Here is a 17,593-nt window from a genome sequence, read left to right on the forward strand (position 1 = left end):
TTGTTTTTCTTCTTTCAAACGCGCTTTAGTCTAAATTTTTAAAGCATAGCTTTGTCCCCAGCCTACAATGTCAGACGAAAGACCAGAGGATTTCAAGCAATGCATTATTCAATGGATAGAAGCTGATGCGATTGAAGCAACCAGGAATGGTTCGAAAATGGCTGTGTTGTATAACAAAATGTTGGGCCAGCTCAGACGCATAAAAGAGCCAATCACAGATACCAAGACACTCAAACAGACAAAATATATTGGTGTCAAAACCGCCGTGATTCTAAGTAACAGAGTCATCCAGCTTTGCAAAGCTAACGGTTGGGAACCACCGGTTGGATTCATGGATGAAGCTGAAGCTCATAAACGAGCTTTGAACAAGGTGGATCAATTGGAGGAAGAAAAAGAAGAAGAAGGAGAGACGCGACCAGCTAAAAGAGCACGCACGGCCAGTAGCTATGTTCCGAAGCATAGATCGGGGGCATTTGCCATAATGGTGACTTTGCACTTGAAGGATCGTGAAGGTACAGGTATGACTAGAGAGCAGATTTCCCAACATGCAGCGCAATATAGTGACAAAGCGTTCAGTACAACAGCGACATCAACATATTCAGCATGGGATTCTATGAAAACGTTGATAAAGAAAGAATTAGTTTATGTTACAGGGCGATCGCCAAAGATGTACTATCTAACTGACGAGGGAAAGGAGTTGGCGTCAAAGTTGAAAACTGCTGTGAATATTGAATCTCCGCCCACACAAACCACCGCTGTCGCCAATAGTTCCTTTGACAATGGAGTCAGGTTTGAGTCGAGTTTCGAGAAATCATCCCCCATTTTGAATAGGAGTGTCAATCTACAGCCTTCTCGTCAATCATCGTCCAGGACACATAATCCTGCTCACAATTCAAGACTGGTCTCAGGAGTGTTTTCGTCTACAAATTTTATTCACGATTCTCAAAACAGAGTTTATGATGGAACCCCGTATGAAATATGGACCAAAGATGAATATGAAGTGCTTATATACATTGATAATCGGGAGATTAGAGCTAAAGAAGAGCGCGATTTCTTCCGAAGACAGCTTGAGCTTGCTGGCCTTAAATGTGATGTCAAGGCTTTATCATGCGGTGACGTTACTTGGGTTGCAAGGCATTTACGTACTGGCAGGGAGGCAGTTTTGAATTACCTTTGCGAGAGGAAAAGAATTGATGATTTGAGTGACTCCATCAAGGATGGCAGATTTCAAGAACAAAAAAATAGGATGAAGAGATCAGGTATGACGCATTGTTTTTACTTGGTGGAAGAGGTTAGCATGGTGAAGGAGCGTGCCTATGCCATTATGGATTCGATACAAACCGGTATTGCTCAGACCATTACTAATGCTCGCATATATCTACGAAGATTTAAAGACATTGACGAGACAACTGAGTTCCTAGCGTCTCTTACGGGTGTCATCAAGGACATTCATGCTCATAAAAATTTGGTTGTTCTTCGACCTAGGGACATTTGCAATCAGGACCACTACAATGAATTGTTGATGAATTTTCGTGGAAAGTTTGAAACAAGAGCAAATTACGAATGTTGTCACTTATTTTCCAGTTTTCAAGAAATGATGGGAAAGACAACACAAATGACTGTGAAGGAACTTTTCATACTAATGTTGATGACGATCAAGGGCTGTTCTTTGGAGAAGGCAATTGTCGTACAAAATCGGTTCTCCACTCCAAAAAAATTGCTTGATTATTACCACCAGCAAAATGCTCATACTCCGTTGGAGGCAAAGAAACAATTAATGGTAGAGGAGTTTAAAACGCAAGTGGGGAACAAGAAAATTGGGAAAGTGTTGCTGGAGAAAATTTATGATATATGGGGGACATAAAAGGAACTTTTGTGTGAATTTGGAAAAAGTATACGATTTGTTGTGGCTGTAAGTTGCTTTCTGTTCTAACCCCTAAGGTGGTAATGGGTACCCAATGATGACTTGTCGTAATAGTAAACATATTTTCAACTCAGAAGTCGAATTTGTTAGTGTACTTAACACGACTAAAGCTCCTTATTTAATTCTGATTAGTGTAAAATTCGATTAATTTAGCATACGTTTCGAGAGAAACAGAGTATGTAGTGAAAATAAGAAGAAAATAAGAGCTATGAAGGAAGAGACTTAATTTTAATTTTCCGATTAGTGGAGGAAAGTATTGATTGAAAGCAATTGATGAATATTGCGAAATCCCATGAATTCACTTGTTTGAGAGAAGTGTTCAAACTACACTATGTCAAAGTGACCATTATACTATTCAAATGAGTATCCATCAATACGTTCACCTGGGATAAAACAGCTGAGTTGCTGACATCAGTATTTGGATGTGTTCATCTACACTGTCCTGTAGTGTGAAATGGCTTTTCTATGCAACAGAATGAAGAAAAAAAAAAAAAAAATCTTCTTGATAAATTTTTTATAGACAAGTCAAAGTGGCTACATCACACAATGGGTAAAGGTGTATTAAAGTACGGTGGGAAGTCTGGTATTCTTCCTAAAACCAAGGCCATTTTCCATCGACCAATCCGTCCATTGAACGAGATCGAGTTGCAAAAAGAGAAAGCTCAGGAAAGTGGTTATGCCGAGGGTGTACCAACTCCAAAGATCAATGGGAAACATCTTCCACGTCAACAACCTCCAAGAAAGTACATAACTGTTGAGGACAGAATCAAGCATATCAAGTACCCACCAATGTCATTACGAGAAATGAATGATTTGCCTGCAGAGGAAAGAGATGCATACAAAAGAGCCTATTATAGGGCGGAATTCTTAAAAGAAGCATACTTGGAGGAAGAGAAACGGTTGAAGAGGATAGATGAGCTTAAAGAGAGTGTTCATGAGAAGGAGATGGCCAAGCAGCGTCAATTTGAAGAAGAGCGTAAAGCTGACTCCTCAGTGATTGCATCGTTGCCCACTATGCAGAAAATCTTGGAGCAAGGATTGATTAGAAAGAGAACACCGGAGGAACAAGAATTGTTGAAAGAGCAAAGAAAGTTGAATCGTCGCTCGAAGGAGCTACACGAAAAGGAAATGAAGGCACAGAAATTGCTTGAATTGTATCACTCGGCGGCAAAATTCATCACTACTGAAGAACAACTAGAAGAAGCTATTTATAGAGCTTTTGAAGTGGATGCAGGTAAATTTGAAAGTGCCCAAACGAGTATTGAAACCAAGTTGCTTTCTAGAAGTGCTGGATATATGGTTGGTGAAGTGAATGAGTTGAAGATCACTGATGCAGTTTTGGGACAAATCGATGGAAAGCCTGGTTTGGAACAAGTCAAGGACGTTTTAAGTGGAACTAGAGAACAAACCAAAAGGCAAGCCCAATTGAATTTGAGTAATGAGATATATTGAGGAGTAAAAGTTTTGTACATAGGTTAATGGCTCACGCGGTGGGAAAATTTTACGAAAATGAAAAAAAAATCGTAGATAGAGCAACAGTATCAACAGGAGCTCAGCAAAGTGCACAAGAGGTCCCAATGGTAGCAAATTCGTCTGATCTAGATATAAACGAGTACCATCGTATATTTTCCAAAGTTTTCAACAAACGACTAAAATATGTACTCAACATTAATGTGATTTTATCATTTTTGATGACATTGATTTTAGATGTGCCTTTCCTCACTAACCACTTGTTATCTACGGGGCTTGTTTTATCGATTGTTCTTAAAGTACCAGTGTACTTTTTAGCATTGACTTTGATCAGGCAAGTTCGAATCAAGTTTTCCACAGTCAATTACTCAAAACAAAAAACACTCGGGTTGCAGATTTACCATACATTAGTGTCAAACAAATACATTCAAGTGTCATCTTTCCACATATTGTCAGCGTTGCTCATCTATGGCGTATTCATATTCAATTTGCCATTCAAGTTTGACTACTACTTAATCTCAAAGGAGTATAGAAAGAATCCCTTGTTGAACGATGAGTGGGTTTTCTATTGGGTATGTCCGGTAATCATTGGCGCATTATATTCAGCTAACCAACTCGTTTTTCAACGAAATAGGCTACCCTTTGAGTATGGACATAACAGAAACAGTCCCGAGAATACGTTATTCACTCATCTCCCGCAAGCTTTAGGGAATGCACTTGGGTTGACCATTATATTGACCATTGCCAGTCCGGTAATCTACAAGGTAACTAAGTCATACTTGTACAAGTCATTAATTGTGCTTAGGTTGTTTGGAATAGATAATTCGGTACCCACCAGCAACACGTCATTTTCCACTTATCTCAAGTTGGCGTTTCTTACATATATGTTGGTTCTTAATTGGGAACTCGAAAATCACACATTTGACGTATATGCGACGATTGGATGTCTTGACGGGAAAAAACCCATCTCATCGTATAGTAAAGACCCCTTGAACTGTTTGTTGAAGGGCTTGCGTGATGTGGCACCAAGTCACGAATTGAGTAGATTAACTGCATTCCAAGAATTGGCGTACATTGCAACCACCAGTGAAAAAGACGGTTTGAAATTGAGGTTGGCTATTTTCAGCGCAAGATCCAAGAAGGAAAATTTATGGCCAGCGTTTTTTGAAGAATGTTCATTGGTGATAAGAGAAGTTAGTTTACATATCAACAAGAGGAGTGCTCGCGATATGAGAGCTTTAAAGAATTGGCAAAAGTCGATGGAAAAGGAAATTGACACGGGTTTTAAAAGCAAAAGGGATGAAAACCTTTTTGGCAACTCGTTTACATCATCCTTGGATGAAACGAGCGGTGATGCAAATAAGGAGAAACCAGGGAGTGAGGGAACATGGGTCACTTATTTACGCAATGAAGTCGGTGCACCTGTCTTAAAATTGGTCTCCCCGTATTTGCCACAACATTTATCAAGCTACATCACATCTCAAATCAAACTGATCAAATCAATCGAGAGCAAAAAGATTGATGCTGCTGCTTCTGATGTCAGACTGCATATCTTGGAGTCAAACTTTGGACTTCTTTTCCGAGTTACCTTGAAAAGAGATTGTGAGTCGAGAGTGAGAGACCCGGTCAATTTCGGTAACGCAATCATCGCAGTGTCTAATATCATTCAACGGTCAGTTGTGGAAGACTCATTGAATGTTGTAACCACAGCAGATATAGCAAATGTTCTCAATTTGTTGGAAAAGTCGATTCGTGCTTCCACAAACTACAGAGATTACTTGCCGGCATCGGTATACGTTGGATCAGACAAGCCCAAAACACATTTGATATCAGACTTGAATAATCTCGAGTACCATGAGTTTTACAATATCTGCATCCAGTTTAATGGGCTATTGAATGAACTCAATTTGAATGCTAAAGCGTATGAGCTTGCCAAATGGGTTATAGACATTGCCATTGCCGATAGAGAGCAACATCGGTTAAATAGTAGTGTTTATTGAGTCCAAAAATCTACCTATATGTGTATTTAATCCCTTCTGCTACCACTCAAGTTTGTACTGCTACTATTGTTGGCACTGGGTTGGATACCAGGTACCGTGTCTAATAAAACTGGCTTCAAAACCTCTTCGTCGAATCTAGTAAACCATCTAGCGTGTTCCTCTGCACTGAGAATAGCTCCTAGGACTCCTCTATCACCATTGGATGTTGAATTGTTGTAAATTGGTGATGACATTGATCCTGATCTATATTCGTCAACATCGCTGCCAATCAACTCCTCTTCGTCGTCTCCACCATCGTCAATATTTGGGTTTGCTTCATTGTCGAGTAAATTAACCGCTGATGAGTTATTGGATGTGCTATCTTTGAACGGGGCAACTTTTTGTTGTGATTTCATGAATCTCCTACTTCCAAGAATGTTTGGTTGTGAGGTGAGGTTTGCCTGAAGCGGGAATCTAGGTGCTTCAATGTCAAACTCGTCATCGGAATCTGCAGTTTCGTCAATGCATCCGGTCTTTATACCCAAAATCTCCAACATCGACGCTGTTGTACCACCAAACAAAATGACAGTTAGCACAACAACAACCAACACTGTTGCGAGCAAGGTCCATTTGGCGTCACCACCAAATCCCATAGCCAACGCAACACCCACTGCTCCTCTCAAACCGGCCCAGAAAATCATCATTTGGTACGAATGGCTAATCTCATCAGGTACATTTAACGACAAGCTGCCATTGGAGTTCATGCTTGAGATACCACTATATTTCTCAAGCCTAGCGCGGTACAAAAAGTTGAGAAATCTTGATAATGGAAAAACTGCTGACCATCTAGCAACACAAATGGAAATAAATGCAACAATAATCAACATTGGTTTAAACACAAGCTCAACCTCGGTGAATAATGACAAGCCGAGGTAAATAAAAATGAAATTCTCTGATAATTGTGCTAGTAATTGGAAAATGTATTTTGTAGCAATTTGAGTACGTCTAGACATGTTGTAGTAGGCATAATGTTTTAGTGTGATTCCACAGAATAGCAAAGATACAATACCTGACATATGAGCACCATTGGAGAAGAAATATGACTGGTAGGCAAAAAGCAAAACCAAACAAGTTTCAATCTGGGGGTACCTCCTCACATGTGAATGTTTTAAAATTAACGCCACTAGTATACCAATGGCAATGCCGATGATTGTTGAAATGGTAAATGTCATCAAAAACAAGCCAATACCTTCAAACAATGATGAAAATTTGACTGGTTGTCCATGAAATTTTTGACAAGTTTCAAACATGACAATGGAGATGGCATCATTCAACAAGGACTCCCCAAAGATAATTGTATACAACTTTGGATCAACCTTATAAGCATTGAATATGGACAAAATTGTTACCGGGTCAGTGGCTGATAATGTAGCTCCGACTGCCAATGCATCAACAAACTCCAACTTAACACTATCCAATCCAATTGATGTCCATATGTACACAATAATCCCCACTACTAACGATGATATAAATGTCCCTGGAATGGCAAATGTCAAGATACTACCAATATTTCTGAAAAAATTTGCTTGATGTAGTTCGTACCCACTATTCAAAATGATGGGAGGCAACAATATATTGAAAAAGTATCCCGGATTGAATTTGACTGCATCTTGTATATAATGGCCAGGACTAAGTCTAATAATCAAACCGACAATCATACCACAAAAGATTGACAATACAGTTTCATGAATGGCTTTAATCCTCCTCTGTTGTAGGAAATACGACGACCATAAAGCCAACATCAACAACAATAACAAAATGAATAATGCCCATGAAGAAAAGATTTCATTTTCAACGGGGTTGGAATCTTCCAACGGGTCATCTCCTACTGCTGGAGTATCTGGTGAATCGTCTAAATCATCTGATACGGCTCGTTTGACTAATTGTTTGAGAGTGTATAAAGCTAGACTTGACATGTGTCATGTGTATTCAATAATGGGGTAGATGAAAGATTCGGTCGGTTATGGATGCTTTTCCGATATATATAGATATCTTTCTCTCTATCTTTCCGGTGACTAAAAAAGTGTGTTAAATCTCTCTCTACTAGTGTGAAACTCTTGTGAAATTCACAAAGTTGTATACATCGATGGAGTGCCCTTTTTGCTGTCGAGAAGCATAAAAAAGTACACTATTGATACCATTACACAGGAGAGCTATAGGGTAGATCTCCTTTGTGGTGCTTCCGAAGAACAATATGTTTACAGTGGTGACAAGGGGTATATCTTATTCTAATGGGATCAAGGTAGTGCGCCTGCCAAAATTCTAGTAAGGAAATTTGCCCAATTGTATTTGTACATTGGCAACAACAGTATACAAAATATTTGTTTCATTCTCCTCACTGAATGCTCCTTTATTTTTTGAATTGTTGACATCACTTCCTCAATGTCACCGTTTAGGAATGCTGTCGTTACATCCATTTGGCGTACTATACTACACGACATGTACAGCTCCATTATATCAGAGTTTGTTTGAAATGGGTGTTTAGAATTGAGTTTTCCATTTCATCTTCTCTCGTTCATCATTATAAGTAATGAGTTTGTACATGGTTGATTATGAAAGAGCCAAAATTAAATTTTATTGGCAGCAGTGAACACGATTGAAACAGGTGATGCGCATTATTGAAGGTGGATGGTGGCAAAGGCCTACAGACATTGTACCTAAGGCCTACACACATTGTACCTAAGACCTACACACATTATACCTAAGACCCCGAATTTTTCACAAAAAAAAATATGTTCGTTTTCTTATTTTTTTTTTTTCGATATCTCTTGCTATTATCCTTTTTTTTTTTTTTTGCAACACCGTGGTTTAGCAAATAATTCAACTTTGCGGAATCTGTATTTCAAGATGCAAAATCATCATTTCGGTTTATCTGTAACCAGTTACATAAATCTTGCGGGGTATCTGATTCGATTTGTATCGTTCTGTCGAAAGTAAACGATATATGTTTGTCTCTACAGTAACTAATCTGTGTAAATCACAATTTTCTATAAACTTGTTGACATGGAGATTGAAATTTCAATTATCCAAGTCTTTGAGTGGCAAGTCTGTCAATCTGAAACTGTTGAGTATATACTTGTGTCCATCAAATTTTTCTCAAAATGATTGGAATTAGCGGATTGCCTTGGGATTTATTCTACCCATTACGATACCAAGGAGTTCTTTTTTGAGAGTGGTGTAGGGGACCTGTACGGGGTCAATTTTGCTGATACGAAGGAGGTTGGGACAATAATACCTAATTTAATTGTTAAATATATGAGCTTGTTTATCGTGTAAATGTGAAAGAGAGATACTCATTTGTAGAATTTGCTTACTCTAAATCGTTCACTGACATACATCCACTTTGCTTGTCAAAAGAGAAGCTTCATCGATGTCTAAAGTTGTCATTAATTTGAATTATTATCACTGCTGTTTTGCACAACGATTTTTCGAAAAGATCATTCAATACGGCGAGAATTATGCAAAAGCGATATCTTGGTATAGCGCTGGCATTTGACCACAAATGCAGAGCCATAAATTTGTTAAACATGGTGTAGATGACTCACTTTGAATGAATGTGGTTTTCGTTGGATACTACTCATATGTTGTAAAAAAAAGTGTCTGTCTGTTGTGCTTTTTGTCTGTGTCTGTGTCTGTGTCTGTGCCTTTTCAGCCTTGAAAAACTATAAACACACACACACACACGCAACGGAAAAATTTCATCCTTTTCTCTTTCCGAGAAACAACATTGTTGAGATTTACTTCATCCTTTTATTTATAGATCTCAAGCACAAGATCTAACTTTATCTCATCACAGATGTATAAACTGAATATCTACCTCAATGATGATGTTCAGTCCTCAACTGACAGCATAGCACATTCACACTATGCACCGACACCGCCTCAATCAAACTCACCACAACAACAACAACATCATCATCATCAAACCAAAACGGCACCATCATCACCAAAGAAGAAATCTAAGCAGCATTTGAAACATCACAGAATCAATAACTTCTACTCATCCTCGCAGGTTAATCCCAATTATTCATCAACAAATTTGTCCAAGATACAGCATCATAATCAACTTGGGTCGCCCACGTTTTATTCTGGATTCAACGATTCAACCACTTCCATCAATTCTGGCCAGTACCAGTTGGGCACACCGCCATTATTAGGTTCACATGCTTCATCTTACACTTCACTTAAAAGCATGCTACCAATGACACCACCAGCATCGGAAACAACCTCACCAGAACCAAAATATTTTGATATAAAACAACGACTGGCAGCAAATGGTAGGAATGTTAGTCTGTGGTTGGGGAAAATTAAGGCATTAGTCCCACCAGTCAATTACACCATTTGTTCATTATGTTTTATTTGGTATTTTTTCTCCATCATTTCGTCAAACTCAATCAAGTTGATTTTAACAAAATACAAGTACCCTGTCACAGTTACTCAGCTACAATTTCTCATGAACGCCGGTTCTAGTTTGCTTTTGTTGTTTATCTCAAACCACTACACTAATGAACGAATCATTCCATCCAGCATCCTCCCACAGAATAAATCAATTAGACAATTTGTCATACCGACAAGATTTATCCTTTCTACAACTGTGCCGATGGGGTGCTTCCAATTTATCGGTCATTTGACTAGTCACAAGGCAACATCTGATATACCTGTGTCGCTCGTGCACACCATCAAAGCATTGAGTCCATTGGTGACTGTGTTAGTGTATCGATTTATCCTTAACAAACGTTACAAACTAAGAACCTACCTTACATTGATTCCACTTAGTGTGGGGATTATGATGACTTGTTACAAACTGAAGAAAAAATCTATTCCAAGCACATCGGGTCAAGTTGTAGCCCCAACAAACAACAGCAGCTACCTGACTGGGCTCATATTTGCATTTATTTCCATGTTGATCTTTGTTAGTCAAAATATGTTTGCCAAAAGCAAATTAACACCAAATACTGTAACACCACAAGAATCGAAATCGATCCCCATTTCGGAAAAGGGACGTAAAAAATTGGACAACTTGACAATCATTTTCTATTGTTCTATAGTGGGATTCTTATTCACGTGTCCCATCCACATTGCTTCGGAATTTTTCAACAATACTTTTTCCCTAGCGCAATTGGATTTGACTATATTGTCGTTGGTGGTTATAAATGGGTTGGGCCATTTCATTCAAACCGTTATTGCATTTCAAATTTTGGGACTATTATCACCCATTGATTATTCAATTGCAAATATTTTGAAAAGAATATTTATTATATTGATGTCGTTTCTTTGGGAAGCTAAGAACTTCACTCCTTTGCAAACAGCAGGGTTATTCACAACCTTGATTGGATTGTATAGTTACGATAGGTGGGGAACACAACGCTAAATCTAGAAAATATACGAAAAAAGTTCATTACACTCTATTTCTTTTTTAATGTCCTGTACCTTCAGTGTTTAACAATTTTTTGAAAATATCACCAAAGGCAACCATAAACACCGTTTGCCATACTCCCAACCCAATCCTTGGTGTAACACCCCTATACAATCCCTTGATACCATTATTTTGATAAATGTATTTAGCAGCACCCCAAACACTCAAATTCTTTGGTCTATTTGGATCATTAGTTTTACTTTGCATTTCAACTCTAATAACTTCAATTGGTTGATTCCAAGCACTTAATCCACCACCAATAACACTACTGGCGATTTTCTCAACATTGGACAATTTTTGATTTTCACCTTTACCTGATAATTTTCTAATTGCATCTTCAGCCAATCTTGAAAAACCAAAACGAGAACCCCAATTGGTCATTTGACGAATTGCTACAGCATTGACACCCTTGTTGATACCTCTGATACCTTCCCTTTTGTAAATATCTTTAAACACCTGAAAACTGGTTTGTTGTGGAGCACCACTAACTGCTGCTTGTTTAGCTCTGGTGATTTCAACAGTCTTCATACATGTACAGAACCCCATTGTCAAATAAGCTTGAGCCAACCCACCCGCAATACCCCCACCCATTCCACTAACAAATGAACTGAGCCCCAATGTCTTGAATCGATATTCAGCTTCAGCGGAAACAAACAACAATACGGCACCTTTAGTACTGGCTTCAATCCATGCCCATGGAATCAAGCCTTGGTAGAATCCCAAGACACCACCACGACTCCAGACGAGTTTGGCGGCTTGGGCCATGGTCAATGATCGGTTAGCGGCCATGGTGGTTTTAATAACTTCCAATGGTTGTCCCAAGGTGGTACATTCTGCCATATTCAACCCAGCACCTAGGAGGATGTTGGAGAAACTGATTGGTTTCTTTTCAATCGTGTTAGTTGGAGCCATTTGGTGAAAGAATCGTGTTGGTGATGGAAGAAGTAAATCAACGTTGGTGAAAAAAAAAAAAATAAAAAAAAAAATTAAGAGTCAATATATATTTGCGAGGGTGGGGAAAAAAAAAAAAAAAGAATCGCGATATCGGGAGACACAGAAGAAAGAATAGAGTTGGTTCAAATTACGATGGTGGTGGGATAGATTGAGTGGGTACATATATGCGGCAAAATCCAGCTAAAAGGCAGTTGTAGTAACTGAGATGACTAGCTATTTCTCTTGCGTTAGATTAGTTACAACGTTTTTAGTTCTCTAGCCGTAATCGCATAAAAAAAAAAAAAATCTGACCCGGCCATCCGGAAATACCCGGATTCAAGTTTGGTTGCAAAAAATTAGGCAACGGAATTGAGCGAGCGACAAAAGTAGGCATTTAAAGGAGAGGGGTAATGTCGGAAGCATTGATGTTGGTGAGAAGTCTGGTCAAGTCACTAACATCGAATGGAAGTGGCTAAATGTGTGAGATTTCAAAGTATATTCGAAGATTCCTGCAAATACTAGCAGAGGGCCTTTCTGCACGAGGGTTTCCGACTTTTCGACTCAACTCCTAAGAACTGACAGTTTCAAAGATTGTGTTAGCACTCTATTTTATGGTGGAAGGCAACTCCAAGACTCCCCGCTTTTAAAAGGCAGTGTCGTAAAACTAATGTCGCGACAGTGTTCACGACAGTGGCTTATTTTTGATCATTCTCCAGCGCAACAAAAAATTCTAAATTGTTTTCACAAAAGAATAAACCTTCCTCTTGGCCACAAGCATATCAAACAAATTTCATACACGATGGGTATCAAGAAAATGTTTATGAAGAAAGATCCTACGGAGCAGGAGATCCGTGAGGATTTGAACAGGGTCGGTATAACTACTAAATCTGGCAATACAAGAGAAGAAAAATTTGGAGCATTCAAAAACTATGCTCAAGAAAGGGCGCAAATGAGACCTGCTATGGCACCAAGTAATCCCTATGCGCAGTTGCAGAATAAAGACCCAGCTCAGAATCCATATGCTAGTAACGGCAATAGCTCATCCGGTGCATCCGTTGATCTGAAACAAGGAAGCAATGGCGGACGTTCGTCGTCACCATATCAAAGTCAAACTCGCAGTGGCTCAGGTTCCAATCCATATGGAAACTCAACTCGTTATGGGGAACATTCACAAGTTGCATCAGATCCGTATTCTGCACCAAGTAGACGACAAGCACCGTCATCACAAGCACAAGCACAAGCACCAGTTCAAGCTCGTGGACAGGATCCATATAGTCGACCCACGTCAAGACAACCAGTGGCGGCATCGTCGCAGCGAGGACAGGCAAATTCAAATGGCGGAGATGCTTCAAATAGAGTGAGTAGGATGTCTACTAGACAATCTACTGCTGATACAGAGTCACTCGACTTGAATGCTATTTCATCCCATCAAATGTTTCAAAATAGCAAACCTATTAGGAAACAAGCTTTTGATTCAGAGGAGTTGGATTTGAATGAAGAGTTTAACGAAGAAGAAGATTTAAATTTAAATTTGGATATACCAGAGGAAGAGCAAGTGAATTCAGAAGATGAAGAAGTTGAAGCTATTAAACAGGATATTAGATTTGTCAAACAAGAGTCTGTCCAATCGACAAGAAACACGCTTCGAATGGCTCAGGAGGCTGACGCGTCAGGTACAAATACATTGGGTATGTTGGGATCACAATCGGAGAGATTATACAATGCTGAACAAAACTTGTTATTGGCTGATACGCAAACGCAAATTGCTGATGAAAAAGTCAAAGAGTTGAGACGATTGAATCGTTCTATTTTTATCCCAGCATATGGTAACCCTTTTAACAAGAAGTCAAGATTACGTCAACAAGAGGAAAATATAAAGAATCGTAAGATGCAAGAGAAGTATCTTCGTGAAACTAATCGTCAAAATATGTATGAAAGTGAGCAGCGATTGAAACAAGGAATTATGAATAATGCTACTGATAATGATGTACATCACAAGTATCAAAATGAAAAGTATCTACAACAAGCACAAAGATATCAATTTGAAAACGATTCTGAAGATGATGAAGCTGAAAAGGAGATTGCTAGTAATTTAGATCAAATTGGATCATATGCAAAGAAGTTGCATGGTATCGCCAACACCATGGGTAAAGAAGTGGATAGTCAAAATGTTAGATTAAGGAAGATTGAAGAAGATGCTGATAAGTTGGATATCAATGTTCATATGAATAGTACTAGATTGAGTAACATTCGCTAAAGATAGAGATGTGAAATAGATTACATACCAGTCAAGATGCGTTAGTGTAGAAGTGATTTTATTCTTAAGTCCGGTGTATGTTTTGTTGTTTAGTGGGGCAATTGATATATAGGAGGAAGGAGTGTCGTGTATTTACGTACAATAATGTGAAGAAGGAAAAAAAAAAAAAAAAAAAAATAGGAGAGAGAAACGGCTAAACAAACTAGAACTAAAGTTGAAAGGTGTGTGTTTCAGTTTCGATGCGAGCCAAAAAAGAAATTTCTTTTGTTTTTCGTTTCGGGGGTCTCTTCCGCTTGTCGTCAATTAGAGAATATGTATGTGTGCAAGAAAAGGTTTTACCAATGATATATATGAGCAACAACTGTGGTAGTGGTAGTTTGATTTATTGCCAAGATTGCATGTAACTGAGAGTGGTTGATATTGATTTCTTTTGCTCTTATCATTTTCAATCAAACTGACCATAGCCTTTTATGGAACTGTGCAACCACTTAAATTGTCTCACTTAAATTTTCATACTTATTTTTTCTTAAAAAAAAAAAATGCACTGTTTATTAAAATAAAAATTGGATTGTTTACAGTTAATTGGTCGAGGGGCGTAATTTTTTCAACAATTTTACTAAATGAGGCAATGAGAAATTGGAAGAGCGATGACAGGTAGAGCCCCCTAAGTTCAAACGTATGACAGACGATCTTTTTCCATTGAGTCTAACTTTTGCTAAACATATGCTTTCTTCGGCTGGTTGATGTTTGCTTGTTTTATTTTTTTTTTGTAAGCCGAGGGATTATCAGCCAATGAGGATCATCAAACCGCGTCAATTCTTCTGTTTTGCATCTGACAAATTTTGGTATGAGATGAACATCATGACGCCTCTTCGCCCCTTGACTGTATACCTCTCTCCCCTGTACGTTATCGTTTACGCCTTTTTGTTATTGCTCCACGTTTCATGTGCAAGATATGTATAAGCGGTTAACATACAAATTTTTTTACCCAATAAAGATCTACTCTATTGGATTTATTGTTTGATTATGTGTCTCTCTGCCTTTACATGTATTTCTTTTGTTTGTATTGTCTCTGTTCCTAATTTTTTTCTTGTCCTACGGGTCTCTACAGAATAGTGTACACATTAGAACTCAACAAAACCTTTATACATTGGGCGATGAGTTTTTGTGGTTTAGTTTTTGTTGTTGATGTCTAATATGATGCTGTTTTTGTGATTGAAAATTTTTTTCTTTCTTTTCTTTCCAATTTTTTTACAACCCGATTATCTCCCCATTTTTTTATATTTATACAGTCTTTTCTCTTCTTTATAGATTTTGACGACTCGTTGTTTACCGCTACTCGTTCTTTCTGTTAATCAAACCATCGTTTTTTGCCTGATTTGTTGAGATTTCCCAGGTTGTTGATTTTTTTTTTTGCAATTAAAATCAAGCCACGTTTTCCATTAAACTCATTGATTTGAATTTCCCCTTTACTTATAGAGAGATCACTTCTCAGGATAGAATACCTTATAGACGTATAGATCCACCAAGTCCAAGTCATGTCTTCAGCCACAACTTCATCATACTCGTCGAGTTTCAACGACGCATCAACCACCAAAGTTGAGAAAAAGGGCAATGTCGCTAGTTTCAAAACAACGCCCAATGGTTATAAGACCAACTTGACCGCCATTGATACTTATGGTAATACTTTCAAAGTCCCAGATTACTCAATCAAGGACATTTTGTCAGCTATTCCATCCCATTGTTATGAACGTAGATTATTAGAATCTTTTTACTACGTCTTCAGAGACATTTTCATGATGGTAACATTGGGTTATATTGCCAACAACTACATTGAATTGCTTCCTAACCAATTTGTTAGATTTGCCGCTTGGGCAGGTTATGTTTGGTGTCAAGGTTTAATTGCCACTGGTATTTGGGTTCTTGCCCATGAATGTGGTCATCAAGCCTTTAGTGATTATGGTTGGGTTAATGACTTGACTGGTTGGGTATTGCATTCATACTTGTTAGTTCCTTATTTCTCATGGAAGTTTAGTCACAGTAAGCATCACAAAGCCACTGGTCATTTGACTAGAGATATGGTTTTTATTCCAAAGACCAAGGAGCAATTTTTGCAAAGTCGCGGTGTTGAAGATTTGGATGATTTATTGGGTGATTCACCAATGTTTTCTTTGTTGCAAATGGTTTTCCAACAAACTTTTGGATGGATTGCCTACCTTTTTGCCAATGTTAGTGGACCAAAATTCCCAGGTGCTTCATGGATGCAAGTCAACCATTTCAACCCAAGCTCATTACTTTTCGATAAAAAGGATTACTACTATATTTTGTTGTCAGATGTTGGTATTTTGATTCAATGTACTATTCTTTACACTTGGTACAAGAATTTTGGTGGTTTCAACTTTTTGGTCAATTATTTCCTTCCATATCTTTTTGTCAACCACTGGTTAGTGTTTATTACTTATTTGCAACATTCAGACCCACAAATGCCACACTATGAAGCCCATCAATGGACTTTTGCTCGTGGTGCTGCCGCCACAATTGATCGTGAGTTTGGTTTTGTTGGTAAACACATTTTCCATGATATTATTGAAACTCACGTTTTGCATCATTATGTTTCTAGAATTCCATTCTACAATGCTAGAGAGGCTAGTGAAGCTATCAAGAAAGTAATGGGTATTCACTACCAACACTCAAATGAAAACATGTGGAAGAGTTTATGGAAATCTGCTAGATGGTGTCAATACGTTGATGGTAAAGACGGGGTCATGATGTACAGGAATATCAATGGGCTCGGCGTCGACCCAAAGAAAGAGAAATAAATGAGCTAGTAATAAACGATTAATTTATATATACAACCAGGTTTTAGTGTTTGCTCTATAGGACTGGTAATCGGCACCAAACATCTTGATGAGGTATTCTTCTTCGTAACGAATTCTATCACGAAAGAATCTCCATAGGATGATACCTCCTACAACAAGAATCAAGATATTTCCTAATAGTAGCTCGAGCCCCACAAACCAAATGAAAAAGCCAAAATAACTTGGGTGACGAATGTACTTGTACACCCCTTGCGTGACAAGCGTGTGGGTTTCCTTTCCCGACTTTTGAATATAATGATTGAATGATTCCTGTGCTGTGCCCATACTGAGGGTCCTCACCAACTGACCCAGTAGAGCTAGTAACAATCCAATAGGTACAACGTGGAGATGGAATGGGGAAACAAGGTACTCTACAATTGAAATCACCGTAATCAAGTGAAACTCTCTATCCTCCAAAATAAACGAATCGTCATCGGTCTGGCTATTGTTATACAAGTATGTCATTCCAAACTCAAGGCTATGGAATATGCAAAGGAACTGTAGGTATAAACATAGTGGTATCAACCTCGGGTGTGTCAATTCGCCAATCAATGCACCAGTAAACACAACGCCTAATAGAAACGACTTTGATGAAATTTTTACCAAGCTGTTTTTTGCTGGGTCATATCTAGCATATGGTGAATCATCATCTAGCATCGCCTCAAGGGTTCTATGTGGTTGATTCATGGCCAAAGA

The 17,593-nt window shown here is 38.4% G+C and overlaps 9 protein-coding genes across 9 annotated transcripts; 6 read left to right on the forward strand and 3 right to left on the reverse strand. All coding sequences in view use genetic code 12, as the record gives it.

Annotated features, from left to right (window-relative positions):
- Positions 1 to 67: 67 nt before the first annotated feature.
- On the forward strand, positions 68 to 1,864 carry CPAR2_603660 (uncharacterized protein; the record flags this gene model as incomplete). Its single annotated transcript, XM_036809779.1, has 1 exon — positions 68 to 1,864. One exon carries the CDS (start codon positions 68 to 70, stop codon positions 1,862 to 1,864), a length of 1,797 nt encoding a protein of 598 aa, XP_036663133.1.
- Positions 1,865 to 2,470: 606 nt separating this feature from the next.
- On the forward strand, positions 2,471 to 3,376 carry CPAR2_603670 (mitochondrial 37S ribosomal protein PET123; the record flags this gene model as incomplete). Its single annotated transcript, XM_036809790.1, has 1 exon — positions 2,471 to 3,376. One exon carries the CDS (start codon positions 2,471 to 2,473, stop codon positions 3,374 to 3,376), a length of 906 nt encoding a protein of 301 aa, XP_036663134.1.
- Positions 3,377 to 3,501: 125 nt separating this feature from the next.
- Positions 3,502 to 5,394, forward strand: CPAR2_603680 (uncharacterized protein; the record flags this gene model as incomplete). The annotated part of the gene is made up of 1 exon (XM_036809801.1): positions 3,502 to 5,394. One exon carries the CDS (start codon positions 3,502 to 3,504, stop codon positions 5,392 to 5,394), a length of 1,893 nt encoding a protein of 630 aa, XP_036663135.1.
- A 26-nt stretch (positions 5,395 to 5,420) lies between these two features.
- NHX1 (bifunctional K:H/Na:H antiporter) lies at positions 5,421 to 7,349 on the reverse strand (the record flags this gene model as incomplete). Its single annotated transcript, XM_036809812.1, has 1 exon — positions 5,421 to 7,349. The coding sequence occupies one exon, from the start codon at positions 7,347 to 7,349 to the stop codon at positions 5,421 to 5,423; it is 1,929 nt and encodes a 642-aa protein (XP_036663136.1).
- A 1,880-nt stretch (positions 7,350 to 9,229) lies between these two features.
- Positions 9,230 to 10,804, forward strand: SLY41 (Sly41p; the record flags this gene model as incomplete). The annotated part of the gene is made up of 1 exon (XM_036809823.1): positions 9,230 to 10,804. One exon carries the CDS (start codon positions 9,230 to 9,232, stop codon positions 10,802 to 10,804), a length of 1,575 nt encoding a protein of 524 aa, XP_036663137.1.
- A 45-nt stretch (positions 10,805 to 10,849) lies between these two features.
- Positions 10,850 to 11,761, reverse strand: YHM2 (Yhm2p; the record flags this gene model as incomplete). The annotated part of the gene is made up of 1 exon (XM_036809834.1): positions 10,850 to 11,761. One exon carries the CDS (start codon positions 11,759 to 11,761, stop codon positions 10,850 to 10,852), a length of 912 nt encoding a protein of 303 aa, XP_036663138.1.
- An 820-nt stretch (positions 11,762 to 12,581) lies between these two features.
- Positions 12,582 to 14,039, forward strand: SEC9 (Sec9p; the record flags this gene model as incomplete). The annotated part of the gene is made up of 1 exon (XM_036809845.1): positions 12,582 to 14,039. One exon carries the CDS (start codon positions 12,582 to 12,584, stop codon positions 14,037 to 14,039), a length of 1,458 nt encoding a protein of 485 aa, XP_036663139.1.
- A 1,538-nt stretch (positions 14,040 to 15,577) lies between these two features.
- Positions 15,578 to 16,858, forward strand: FAD2 (Fad2p; the record flags this gene model as incomplete). Its single annotated transcript, XM_036809856.1, has 1 exon — positions 15,578 to 16,858. The coding sequence occupies one exon, from the start codon at positions 15,578 to 15,580 to the stop codon at positions 16,856 to 16,858; it is 1,281 nt and encodes a 426-aa protein (XP_036663140.1).
- Positions 16,859 to 16,882: 24 nt separating this feature from the next.
- CPAR2_603740 (protein-S-isoprenylcysteine carboxyl O-methyltransferase) lies at positions 16,883 to 17,584 on the reverse strand (the record flags this gene model as incomplete). The annotated part of the gene is made up of 1 exon (XM_036809867.1): positions 16,883 to 17,584. One exon carries the CDS (start codon positions 17,582 to 17,584, stop codon positions 16,883 to 16,885), a length of 702 nt encoding a protein of 233 aa, XP_036663141.1.
- Positions 17,585 to 17,593: the final 9 nt, after the last annotated feature.

Source organism: Candida parapsilosis, contig 005504 (genome assembly GCF_000182765.1).
Source record: "Candida parapsilosis strain CDC317 annotated contig 005504".
In the NCBI taxonomy this organism is placed as follows: domain Eukaryota; kingdom Fungi; phylum Ascomycota; class Pichiomycetes; order Serinales; family Debaryomycetaceae; genus Lodderomyces; species Lodderomyces parapsilosis.